The sequence below is a fragment of the Lucilia sericata genome, unplaced genomic scaffold (assembly GCF_015586225.1).
Source record: "Lucilia sericata isolate MDLA Ls3-8-SP2 unplaced genomic scaffold, ASM1558622v1 Contig000761F_arrow, whole genome shotgun sequence".
NCBI lineage: Eukaryota > Metazoa > Arthropoda > Insecta > Diptera > Calliphoridae > Lucilia > Lucilia sericata.
Genome location: NW_023994758.1, coordinates 171,563 through 185,159, shown reverse-complemented (window position 1 = coordinate 185,159; position 13,597 = coordinate 171,563). Strand labels below are relative to the sequence as shown.

General features: G+C 31.1%; 1 protein-coding gene across 10 annotated transcripts in view; it reads left to right on the top strand.

The window, feature by feature from the left end:
* The window catches only part of LOC119607925 (probable serine/threonine-protein kinase yakA), a 165,001-nt gene that overhangs the window by 20,330 nt on the left and 131,074 nt on the right, over window positions 1-13,597 (top strand). For all 10 annotated transcript variants that reach the window (XM_037962075.1, XM_037962077.1, XM_037962076.1 and 7 more), the window contains one exon: window positions 1-165. In XM_037962075.1, the coding sequence (XP_037818003.1) occupies window positions 1-165 (165 nt within the window). The remainder of the gene's footprint in view (window positions 166-13,597) is intronic.

Below are 13,597 nucleotides of genomic sequence, written 5' to 3'. Positions count from 1 at the left end.
GTGGTGCTTTCAGCCTGTTCATCATATTTTCAAAAATTATTATTGGAGAATCCCTGCAAACATCCAACCATAATATTGCCAGGCGATATTATATTTACAGATTTAAAAACCATCATTGATTTTGTTTATCGTGGTGAAATTGATGTAACCGAATCAGAACTACAGGTGAGTTAAAAGAGTAATTATAAGAAAATCATATGTAAAGTATAAGTTTTTTTACTACAAAGGTTTAACTAGGTTATAGAGTAGTCCACAGACTAGTCTATAGAGTAGTCCATAGACTAGTCTATAGAGTAATCCATAGACTAGTCTATAGAGTAGTCCATAGACTAGTCTATAGAGTAGTCCATAGAGTAGTCCATAGACTAGTCTATAGAGTAGTTTATAGACTAGTCTATAGAGGAGTCCATAGACTAGTCTATTGAGTAATCCATAGACAAGTCTATAGTCCATAGACTAGACTATAGTGTAGTCCATAGACTAGACTATAGAGTAGTCCATAGACTAGACTATAGAGTAGTCCATAGACTAGTTAATGAACAGACTAATCTATAGAGTAGTCCATAGAGTAGTCTATAGAGTAGTCCACAGACTAGTCTATAGAGTAATCCGTAGACTAGTCTGAGCAGTCCATAGACTAGTCTATAGAGTAGACTAGTCTATAAAGTAGTCCTTAGACTTCTCTATAGAGCAGTCCATAGACTAGTCTATAGAGTAGTCCATAGAATAGTCTATAGAGTAGTACATAGACTTGTTTATAGAGTAGTCCATAGACTAGTCTGTTGAGTAGTCCATAGACTAGTCTATAGAGTAGTCCATAGACTAGTCTATAGAGTAGTCCATAGACTAGTCTATAGAGTAGTCCATAGACTAGTCTATAGAGTAGTCCATAGACTAGTCTATAGAGTAGTCCATAGTCTAGTCTATAGAGTAGTCCATAGACTAGTCTATAGAGTAGTCCATAGACTAGTCTATAGAGTAGTCCATAGTCTAGTCTATGGAGTGGTCCATAGTCTAGTCTATGGAGTGGTCCATAGACTAGTCTATGGAGTGGTCCATAGACTAGTCTATAGAGTAGTCCATAGACTAGTCTATAGAGTAGTCCATAGACTAGTCTATAGAGTAGTCCATAGACTAGTCTATGGAGTAGTCCATAGACTGGTCTATAGAGTAGTCCATAGGCTAGTCTATAGAGTAGTCCATAGACTAGTCTATAGAGTAGTCCATAGACTAGTCTATAGAGTAGTCCATAGACTAGTCTATAGAGTAGTCCATAGACTAGTCTATAGAGTAGTCCATAGACTAGTCTATAGAGTAGTCCATAGACTAGTCTATAGAGTAGTCCATAGACTAGTCTATAGAGTAGTCCATAGACTAGTCTATAGAGTAGTCCATAGACTAGTCTATAGAGTAGTCCATAGACTAGTCTATAGAGTAGTCCATAGACTAGTCTATAGAGTAGTCCATAGACCAGTCTATAGTGTAGTCCATAGACCAGTCTATAGTATAGTCCATAGACTAGTCCGTAGCCTAGTCCATAAAGTAGTCCACTAGTCTATATAGTAGTCCATAGACTAGTCTATATAGTAGTCTATATAGAGTTGTCCATAGACTAGTCTATAGAGTAGTCCATAGACTAGTTTATAGAGTAGTCCATAGACCAGTCTATTGAATAGTCCATAGACCAATCTATAGAATAGTCCATAGTCCAGTCTATAGAAAAGTCCATAGACCAGTCTATTGAAAGGTCCATAGACCAGTCTATTGAGTAGTCTATGGAGTAGTCCATAGTAGTCCAAAGACTAGTCTATAGAGTAGTCCAAAGACTAGTCTATAGAGTAGTCCAAAGACTAGTCTATAGAGTAGTCCAAAGACTAGTCTATAGAGTTGTCCCTAGACTAATCTATAGAGTTGTCCCTAGACTAGGCTATAGAGTAAGCCATACTCTAGTCGACAGAGTAAGCCATACACTGGTTGGTGGAGTCGTCCATAAACTAATTCATTAACTAGACTTTAAAGTAGTGCATAGACTAGAAATATCGGGAGCTAGATGGGAACAAAGCCTATTGGCTACCAGTTGACATGTTATTTAAAATATAGACTAATGTCTGGGGGTACTCAGTTCAACTGGGTCACTTTTTTACTTTGATTAATCTTCCAATTCCTTTGGAAAAATTCGAAATGAATGTCTACAGAATGAATAAAATAACAAATTTTAATTTCATTCCTGAATATTCTGGGAATCACAGCTTTTATTAAACAATAAATTATATTTATAGAAGAGAAATCTGTTCTGTAGATGTGTGTTAAGTTAAATATAAAAAAATCTATACAAATTCTAATTTTATTCGCGACTATTCCGGGAATTACATTATTTCATTAAAATAAATATTCTTGTGTAATTTTCCTTCTACATTCTTGCAATTTATATAATACACTATTTTAATTTAAATAATTTTTATTATTTTGAATTATAATTAAGCGAAAATATTACCTAATTAAAATTCTATAATAAATGGCAAATAAACAAATTGTTGTAGAGAAAAAAATATAAAAAAACTAAAAATATAAACAAACTACAAAGTACAAATAACATTTTGTGCAAACAATTAAAATTGACCGAAATCTAGATTTTTTTTGATTTACTCTCTTTCTCTCTATTTTTCTCATAGTCTCTATAATTTGTTGCAATAATTTGTCATATATGTTGATATTTACATTGATTGATTTGCTTATTATTATTTTCTTTTTGTATTTTATTTGTCATCAATTTCTTGCTGTTGTTGTTGTTGTCTACTTGTATTGAAAAAATTTAAACCACAAATTGCATAAAATTCAAATTGAAATAATTTGCATTTAGCAATTTTTTTTGTTTAATACGCAGCGGATATTGTTATTAAATCATTCTATTTAATTTAAAAGTTCACTTTGGGGTTTTGTAAAGAATGATGATGATAGTTTATTGTTGTTGTTGCGTTTTAATAAAAATATTTAATCGATTATTATTAATAGAAGTACATATTTGTAATAGTATGACATCATATTGTAAACTGTAACAAAATTTTGTTAATTTAATACTGAATTCTGGAATAACATTAAAATTTAATAAGCATAAGATTTGAAATTGTGTGAAGATTACGAAGTTTTTTTTTTAGTTACAGTCATTCAAACATAACGGTTATTTTAGGAATTTCATTACAACAACTAATTTATTTAGTCCTTATTATGTTCTCTCACCTTATAAACTTTCAAATCCGGTTTCTGTAATTAACTTTAATTTTTATTAGCAAAATTCGAAACCATTACTGTTTTACACCTTTGTCTATGGTTTAAATTTTTTCATTGAGGTTGTTGTCTTGACTAACTTCGAAAGTATGGTGAATATTGAATTACACCACCAAAAACTCCCTGTTATGGTGATTTCTCTGTTTTTCGAACATTTATTAAAGACGTTAATTTGATTTTGAATGAAATAAAAAAAAAACATTTTTAAGTTTGGGACAAAGTTTTTTTTTTAAAGAAAATACTTTGGGACAAATTTTTTTTAAAGAAAATAAATTAAAAATTAATTAAGGATAAAGATTATCTAAAAGAAAATAGTTTGGAACAAAGTTTTTTCTATAGAAAATAGTTTAGGACAAAGTTTTTTCTATAGAAAATAGTTTGGAACAAAGTTTTTTCTATAGAAAATAATTTGGGACAAAGTTTTTTCTATAGAAAATAGTTTGGGACATAGTTTTTTCTATAGAAAATAGTTTGGAACAAAGTTTTTTCTATAGAAAATAGTTTGGGACAAAGTTTTTTCTATAGAAAATAGTTTGGGACAAAGTTTTTTCTATAGAAAATAGTTTGGGACAAAGTTTTTTGTAAAGAAAATAGTTTGGGACAAAGTTTTTGCTATAGAAAATAGTTTGGGACAATGTGTTTTCTGTAGAAAATAGTTTGGGAGAAAGTTTTTTCTTTAGAAAATTGTTTGGGAGAAAGTTTTTTCTATAGAAAATAGTTTGGGACATAGTTTTTTATAGAAAATAGTTTGGGACAAAGTTTTTTTCTTTAGAAAATAGTTTGGGGCAAAGTCTTTCTTTTAGAAAATAGTTTGGGACAAAGTTTTTTTCTTTAGAAAATAGTTTGGGGTAAAGTCTTTTAGAAAATAGTTTGGGACAAAGTTTTTTCTATAGAAAATAGTTTGGGACAAAGATTTTTCTATAGAAAATAGTTTGGGTCAAAGTTTTTTCTATAGAAATTAGTTTGGGACATAATTGTTTCTATAAAAAATAATTTGGGACAAATTTCTTTCTATAGAAAAAAGTTTGGCACAAATTTTTTTCTATAGAAAATAGTTTGGGACAAAGATTTTTCTGTAGAAAATAGTTTGGGACAAAGGTTTTTCTATAGAAAATACTTTGGGACAACGTTTTTTCTATAGAATATAGTTTGGGACAACGTTTTTTCTATAGAATATAGTTTGGGACGTTTTTTCTATAGAAAATAGTTTGGTACAAGTGTTACTCTTTAAACCCACTGTTCTGACCACTTCTTTTAGTTTAGTTTGTTTTTCTCCATTTATTTGAATATTGAGTAGCAGTGAGTGACCAAGCCAAGCGAATAAACTTCCTTAAGTTTTATATTTGTGTTCAAATTGTAGACAAAGTGTATGTGAGTGTGTGTGTTGCATATTTGTGTGTGCTTTGGTAATTGTTGTGTGTGTGTTTGTTGTTACTCTATAAAGTCTATGTATTGCAACAACTAAACTACAACAACAATAAAAACAATGTTGTCGTTAATCGTAGAGTCATCCATCCTTTGAGTATGATGTATTTGTTGTTGCACACAAAAGTTTTACCCCATTTTTTTTCTTTGGTCTCGTCTTGCATTCTCAAACACAAACTTACACCAAAATAAATAAAAAAAACTTTTGTTTTTCTCCCAGTTTTGCTCACATTTTTTTATTCCTCTTTCCATTTCATTCATGACGCGCAGTTCAGTAGCAGCGCGCTCCATTTTTTAAATTTTTGCAGCGAATGTTTTTTTTTTGCTTTTTTCCAATTATCCACCTCCTTGACCTCCACCGACAAATGTCTGGTGAAGAAAAATACAAAAATAGTACAAACTTATTGTTTGAGAAGTATGAGAAGTTTTAGATGTTGATGATGATGGTGACAGTTGGTTTGGGTGGTTTGGCTGGCTAGTGGCATAATGTTGACTCAATGACTGCTACAACCAAAGAAGACAATGTCCGTCCTAGTACGGAGTATGTTGGCGGGTAGAGAGTGTTTGGTGATGGTGGTGTGGTGTTGGTTACAAAGTGGAATAGTTGATTTGCTAATAACGAGAGTGTGAGTGTGTGTGTCTTGTGTTTTGTGGGTATGCGGCGGAAAAGATGGATGGATGGCTGCCTGACTGAATAGTTGAATGTTGTTGGTGTATTGTATCGTCGTCGGTGGTTTTGTTTGGGTTGCAAGTATGTCTGTAATAATAGTTTCATTCTCAATTTACATCGTTTTTTTTTCGTTTCTTTTTATTGTTGTTTGTTACTTTTACAACTTTTGCTAGAGCTGTTGACTGACTTACAATTGTATGATTTTGGAATGTATAAAAAGTATGTGAGAGTGTTTAGTTGAGGTGATAATAAGAGATGACACTATTTTATGATTGAGGAACTATATTTGGTAATTTAGTACTTTATGATAAAAAAAGTTTTGAAGCACAAATAATTTAAGTTTTTATATATAGAATAGTTTGGGACAATGTTTTTTCTGTAGAAAAAAGTTTGGGACAAAGTTTTTTGTATAGAAAATAGTTTGGGACAAAGTTTTTTCTATAGAAAATAGTTTGGGACAAAGCTTTTTCTATAGAAAATAGTTTGGGACAAAGCTTTTTCTATAGAAAATAGTTTGGGACAAAGCTTTTTCTATAAAAAATAGTTTGGGACAAAGTTTTTTTCCATAGAAAATAGTTTGGGACAAAGTTTTTTCTGTAGAAAATAGTCTGGGACAAAGTTTTTTTGTATAGAAAACAGTTTGGGACAATGATTTTTCTATAGAAAAAAGTTTGGGACAAAATTTGTTTTTTCTACAAAAAAAAGGTTGGGACAAAGTTTTTTCTATAGAAAAAAGTTTGGGACTAAATATTTTCTATAGAAAATAGTTTGGAAATAATTTGAGACAGTGTTTTTTTATAGAAAATGGTTTGGAACACAGTTTTGTCTATAAAAAATGTTTGGGACAGACAACTGCTTTCTATAGAAACAGTTTGGGACAAAGTTTTTTTCTAAAGAAATTAGTTTGGCATAAAGTTTTTTCTACAGAAAATAGTTTGGGACAAAGTGTTTTCTATAGAAGATAGTTTGGAACATAGCTTTTTCTGTAGAAAATAGTTTGGGGCGAAGTTTTTTTTGTATAGAAAATGGTTTGGGACGAAGTTTTTTCTATATAAAAAAGTTTGGGACAAAGTTTTTTCTATAGAAAATAGTTTGGGATAAAGTTTTTTCTGTAAAAAATAGTTTGGGACAAAGTTTTTTCTATAGAAAGTAGTTTGGAACATAGCTTTTTCTGTAGAAAATAGTTTGGGACAAAGTTTTTTCTATAGAAAATAGTTTGGGACAAAGTTTTCTCTATAGAAAATAGTTTGGGACAAAGTTTTTTCTATGGAAAATAGTTTGGGACTAAGTTTTTTCTGTAAAAAATAGTTTGGGACAAAGTTTTTTCTATAGAAAAAAGTTTGGGACAAAGTTTTCTCTATAGAAAATAGTTTGGGACAAAGTTTTTTCTGTAAAAAAAAGTTTGGGACAAAGTTTTTTCTATAGAAAATAGTTTGGGATAAAGTTTTTTCTGTAAAAAATAGTTTGGGACAAAGTTTTTTCTATAGAAAGTAGTTTGGAACATAGCTTTTTCTGTAGAAAATAGTTTGCGACAAAGTTTTTTCTATAGAAAATAGTTTGGGACAAAGTTTTCTCTATAGAAAATAGTTTGGGACAAAGTTTTTTCTATAGAAAATAGTTTGGGACATAGTTTTTTCTATAGAAAATAGTTTGGGACATAGTTTTTTTCTGTAGAAAATAGTTTGGGACAAAGTTTTTTCTATAGAAAATAGTTTGGGACAAAGTTTTTTCTATAGAAAATAGTTTGGAACAGAGTTCTTTGAAAGAAATTAGTTTGGGACAACATATTTTTTAGAAAATAGTTTGGATCGATGTTTTCTCTAGAGAAATAATTTGGAACAAACTTTTTGTTTTTGGAAATCAGTTTGTAAGAAATTCCTTTCCAAAAAGTTCTTTAAAAATCCCAATATAAAAAGTACCATGTTCATTTAGTACTTTTTTGCAATTTGGCTTTTATCATTTTTATTTTCTCTCTGATGAATTATTGTTTTTGTTCTTATTTTTCCACAAGAGATAATATTACATGTGAGCAGTTAAGCCAAAGAAAAAAAAAATAGAAATCGGAAAAACATTTGTTTTTGGAGTACATGTTTTTATAGTAATTCTTCCGTTGATATCTATACTTTACAAAAACAAACACTACACACATGTGTGAGTGCTGTGTAAAACGCAAATTGCCAACCTTAATAATGACATGAGATTTGTTCCGATATTTGGTTGTATGTATATTTTTTGTTATTTTCATAATAAAGAGTGAGTTCTATTTATTATATTCATTTGAAATCAGAGAGTCTAAAGTTGGGTTTTGTTTCTTTTGAGTTGGATGTATGGATAATAACAAAAATAATATGAGGTTTACTAAAAATATGTATTGGTATGTTTGATTGTGGGTGATGGGGTAGATGGGCCATGTGGGAGAGTTTTTGTTTAGTTTATTTGTAGTATGAGAAGGTCAATGGAGTAAAGAGTATTTATTTGTTGAAACACATTTCTGTGTGTGTTTTTGTTTTATTTTTCTTATGAGAATTTCTTTGGTAATGTTATTTTATTCTTATTACTCCCTCTATCTGCCTCTTAACTAAACGTCCAGTTAGTCAATTGCTTTTATTATATGGTTTTTTGTTGCATTTTTATTTTTGTAAACTAAATATGAAACAGTTGTTGGTTGTTTCTTTTTGTTGTTGATTATTATTATCGCCAAATGTTTATTATTTTGTATTTTGACAGAAATCGCTTTTTTCATCGTTTCTTATAAATGCAGCGGTTTGGCGAAGAAGTTTTTTGATTTGAATTTGCTTCAGTTTGTATTTTGCAACAGCTGCATTTGTTGGAATATTTTAGTTTTTATTTTTTTACTTTGATTTTGTTTTTGTCTGTTTTTTTTGCTGTCCTGAGCATTTTTTCCCCTGACATACAACAATAATAATAAATTTTATTGAGGTTCACATCGAAAGTCATGTGAATCAAGGAACAGTTTGTTGGGTTTTTTTTTTGTTTAGAAATTGATTTTGATGGATAAGTAATTGTTGAAGGGCAAATAGGGTTTTCTTATAAGTAAGTTCTTTAAAATTTAAATGTGAGTTTAAAAAGCTTTATAAGCTCTTAAGAAAGCTCCAGAATCACTTGTCTTAATATACTTAAGGTATGTTACAATAGAGACTTGAAATATTGTGATAAAAAGCTCTTTTTTATAAAAAGCTCTTTTTTATAAAAAGCTCTTTTTTATACAAAAAAGCTCTTTTTTATACAAAAAAGCTCTTTTTTTAATAAAAAAAGCTCTTTTTTATAAAAAGTTCTTTTTTTATAAAAAAAGCTCGTTTCTATAGAAAATAGTTTAGGGCAAAGTTTTTTCTATAGAAAATAGTTTGGGACACAGTTTTTTCTATAGAAAATAGTTTGGGACAAAGTTTTTTCTATAGAAAATAGTTTGGGACAAAGTTTTTTCTATAGAAAATTGTTTGGGACAAAGTTTTTTTCTATAGAATATAGTTTGGGACACAGTTTTTTCTATAGAAAATAGTTTGGGACAAAGTTTTTTCTATAGAAAATTGTTTGGGACAAAGTTTTTTTCTATAGAATATAGTTTGGGACAAAGTTTTTTCTATAGAAAATTGTTTGGGACAAAGTTTTTTTCTATAGAATATAGTTTGGGATAATGTTTTTTTATAGGAAATAATTTGGGACAAAGTTTTTTCTATAGAAAATAGTTTGGGACAATGTTTTTTTCTATAGAAAATAGTTTGGGACAATGTTTTTTCTATAGAAAATAGTTTGCGACAATGTTTTTTTCTATGGAAAATAGTTTGGGACAAAGTTTTTTCTATAGAAAATAGTTTAGGACAAAGTTTTTACTATAGAATATAGTTCGGCACAAAGTTTTTTCTATAGAAAATAGGTTGGGACAAAGTTTTTTTTTTCATAAAAAGCTATCTTTTATCCCTAAAAGCTAAAAAATCTCTCGTGTCGGTACATTAACCCAGGAACTAATTCATATGTTATTAAGGGCAGGAAAAATGGAGAAGTTAACGTTTTACATAAAATAATGGAACGCTTGGTAGGACCATAAAATTTAAACGGAAGGAGAACAAGAAATCTCCTTTGTGGGAGCAAGTTCGAGATTAGTCTAATGCTACATATCCAGACTGGACATAAAAGAGTGCGAGCACAACTTCACCAATTAGGATGGAAGTGACGGAACGTTACGAATGCAGAGCACAAAGTTTTGCGAAATTATTCCAGATTATTCCAGATGTTATGATTAAAAATGCTCTAATTATGGACCAATTGGTCTCTCAGAATTTGGAATGGTAAAGAAGAATCTCCTTTAATTCTTAAGAGCTTCTTTGGGCGTTATAAAAGCGAATATTCGACAACTGTTCGGGAACTGGTCTCTTAAAGTATTAGAATGATTAAAACTGCTCTAATTATGAACCAATTGGTCTCAGCAATGGTTTAATGCGATACAAATGAGTCCACCATTCCTGATGTTCCTGATAATTCGTGTTAATATATAAACAGCATATAGATAACTCTCCACACTTAAAGAGAAATGAATCTACTTACACAATCACTCGGAAATATGATATGACCTTCTAAAGAAGTTGTCAAGATAACAACATGACTTCTATGTCATGTCAGATCTATGTGGTAGATTTATATCTCTTAAGAAGACTGTACGGGTCGTCTATGTTTGTTTTTATATTGTTAGAAATTCTTACCTGGGAAATACTTTCGGTTGAAACAGCGGTTACTGCGTTGATAATCTTTGGGGTTGATTGAAAATCCGATCGTTCCAAGGCGGAGATTCACTTGTCATTAAAAATACGTCTATGTCGATTATTAATCTTTGCCCTTAAGTGGCTAGTCTGTCATCGCCCATATTCCTTTCCTTATTGTTTTTTCATATCATTTCTTTCTCCACTCCATGTGTTAAATTGAGACCAATCCAAAACGATCAGTTTTTATATTGTTGGAAGTTCTTTCCTGGGAAAAACTTTCGGTTAATACCGCTATTGTTGAGTTGACAATCTTCGGCCAGTTGGGAATCCGATCCAATCGTTCCGGGTAGGAGATTCAAATGTCATAGAAACGACGTCTTAGTCGATCATATATCTTTGCCCTTAAGCGTCTAATCAGTCCTTGACTATATTCCAAAGCTTTTTGTTTTTTCATGTAATATCATTCTCCACTCCATGTGTTCAATTGAAAGCAATCTAAAACGATCCACATGAGGTATAAAAATGACTGTTAAACTATGGATCAATTACGATCATATGATATATTCATTTTAATACTTAGACCACTAAATACTGTTGATCATTTATAGGATTTAAGTATTAAACGGGATCTGTGGGGAAACTGATCTCTCAACGATCATTGTTCCCAACGCATCATTCTTCAAATGCCGAACTAGTTAGACGATCTTATATCTTCTATATCTTCAGTTGCTATTTGGAGTTTCATTTTACTTTAAAAGCTTCCAGTGAAATGGAATTGGCGCTCATAATGTTATCGCAAGCGAGGATCTGTTGTCTTGATCTTTACTAAAGATTCAGATCTTGTCAATCATTATTGAAATGGAGAACAATTAGACTTTCTTTAAACGATCTCAAATCTTTTGAAACTTCAGTTACTATTAGGGTTTGCTTGATATGAAATTGTTGTTCAAGTGAATGAGGATCAATTGAGACCTTTTAGGTACTGGAACAATTTTAACATTTAGACAACTTAAGTAGTTTAAAATTTCTCTTTTTCCAAATCACGAGACTTGATACATTTTATTTTAGTAATTTATATCTGTGAATATTTTAAACCTTTTTTTGTTAAAAACCCAACGTCATTTTTTTTTTTTTGCCTTCATTTAATGAACAACATTTTCATTGAGAATGAGAGCGGCGACGACTTGAACAACAACATTATACTAATGCCCTGACGCGACAATAAGTTTGTGTTGTATGTAATTTGTTGTAGGGCTTACAATTGTAAGTATGCGAGTGTAATTTTATACAACCAACCATATTTTTTTTTCTAGCTGCTTTTTGTTGTTTTTTTTTGTTTTTGTTGTAACTTTTACTGACCAACATGGGGAAATGTGTTTTCTGCAAGCCGTTTTGTTTCCAACAACTTTTAACCGTTTTTAAAATGTTGTTGTAAGGTTTCTTTTATATAGATTTTGTTTTTTTTTTTCTCTAAAGTTAACATTAAAACATAGGATGGGAAGGGGTTGGGGGGTTTTTTTGGTTTAGAAAAAAAAAATTATATATTTTCTACCAAACTAAACCATGCCAGTCTGCCCGTAAGCATTCAGTTTGGGTTTAAATAACCAAATATAACCACATTTAATACCAAATGGCTGGCTCGTTGGCTGACTGAATGACTGCAAATAAATGAGTAAATGAATGAATGAGCGAGTGAGTGAGTAACTGAATGTTCTTGCTACTGCTGGTGCTGCTGCTATTAAGGGTTTGGGTTGGCATGGTATTTAAACATTTCTACCTTTGAACAACATTTTTTTTCCTAGATTCTTTGTATTTTTTCTGCATTTAATTTTTATTTTGAGGGTAAGATGTTGCAACTAACAGTCATGGCATGTTTTGTTTTTTATTTGTTTTGTTTTGGCTTAAAAATTGCTATGTTTAAGTACATGTGAGAAGGTCTAAATAGCACAGAGGTGTGTGTGTGTGCATGTGATGTCTCGTGCAGAGATACAAGCCGAGACGGCTCAAATCGGCGGCGGCTGGCCGCCGGTAATATTTTGCAAGCCGCGCCGCCGCCGAATTCTTTCGGCTCAAAAGCTAAGCCGGCTTAAACGTAGCCGCTGATAAATATTGGAATCGCACATGTATTTCAGAAAATAATTTCACCAATTTGAATAGAGTTGCCACTATTTTAAATTCTTATGGCAAATTGAAAAAAGTTGCCACACAATATTGTGTTAATATTAAAAGAGTGAAAACTACTATAAATGTCAATTTTCTTCAGAAAAAACCTTATATAGAGATAGGTTTCTATATAACGGACTATTATACAGAGATTTTTCAATATAATAAACGCTTATAAGCTCAATTTCTGAAGAAAAACTTAAATTGAGCCGACAATTTAGCCGCCGTCGATATTTTCTATAATAAGCCGCCGCCGCCTATCATTTTGCATCGGCTTGTATCTCTGGTCTCGTGTTGGCTTACAAAATAAGCAGTTCGTAAAGTCATTGTCACGAAACATATGGGCAGAAGTTAACTAATGTTTCTCTGACATGTAGAGAATCATGAATACTTTTCAGCCACAATCTAGACATCCAAAGTCGCCTATTGTCATCTTTCCAGTAGAAGGAAAAAACGCTCGATTTGAACACTCCAAGCTTTATTCCTGGGAGTGTTTCAGTTAGTTAACATATCACAGACTTTGAAGAGTACTAAAGAGAGCATTAAAGAGAGTATTAAAGAGAGTATATAAGAGAGAACATGCAGTGAACATTTTTCGTTTGGGCGATAAATATTAGTGATTAGGCACTAATGGTAATTCGTTTCAACTAATATCTCCTTTGGATATTTCTAGTACTTTCCCGAATTATATTTCGGACATTTCATTCTTTGGAGTATGTAAACTATTCAGAAACCTTGGATACTCTCAAAAAGAATACTCAAGAATTATTCGTGAACTTATTGCAAAGGAACTAGAATGCTTGAAAATGCCCTAAAAATAGATCAATTAATCATCAACTATAGTTAAATGTGTTTTAAATAACTCAAAATTTCTCGAATTATCAGTCTTGTCTTAATAATCTCATGATTTTTTGATGGAAATTCTTCAAGATTCCATTAGTAAAGGAAATTTAGCGCTGAATATAATATCCTGCAGAAAATTGCGATCAAAAGAACGTACATTTTACTTGAAGTCTTCTTGTTTCGGATATTTGATTATGGCGGCAATATAATGATTGAAATTATGCCGGATTTAGCCTCCGCTCCGTAATTTCTAAAACAGTAGACGTCAAACAGAGGTTTAAACCCATAAAGTACTTATGTCATGTACAAGAACCCCAGAAGAAGCATAATTTCTCACAGTTGTTGTTAAGCACACCGTTAGCTTCGAAAGTTTTGCAGATCATTTACGCTGAACTTTAACACATCTGTTTACATTCCTCTCTTCAGTTATGATTTCTTCTCCGCTTCTCATCATCAGATTGAAATAATGCATTCGCTCGATTTAAAACTGTAC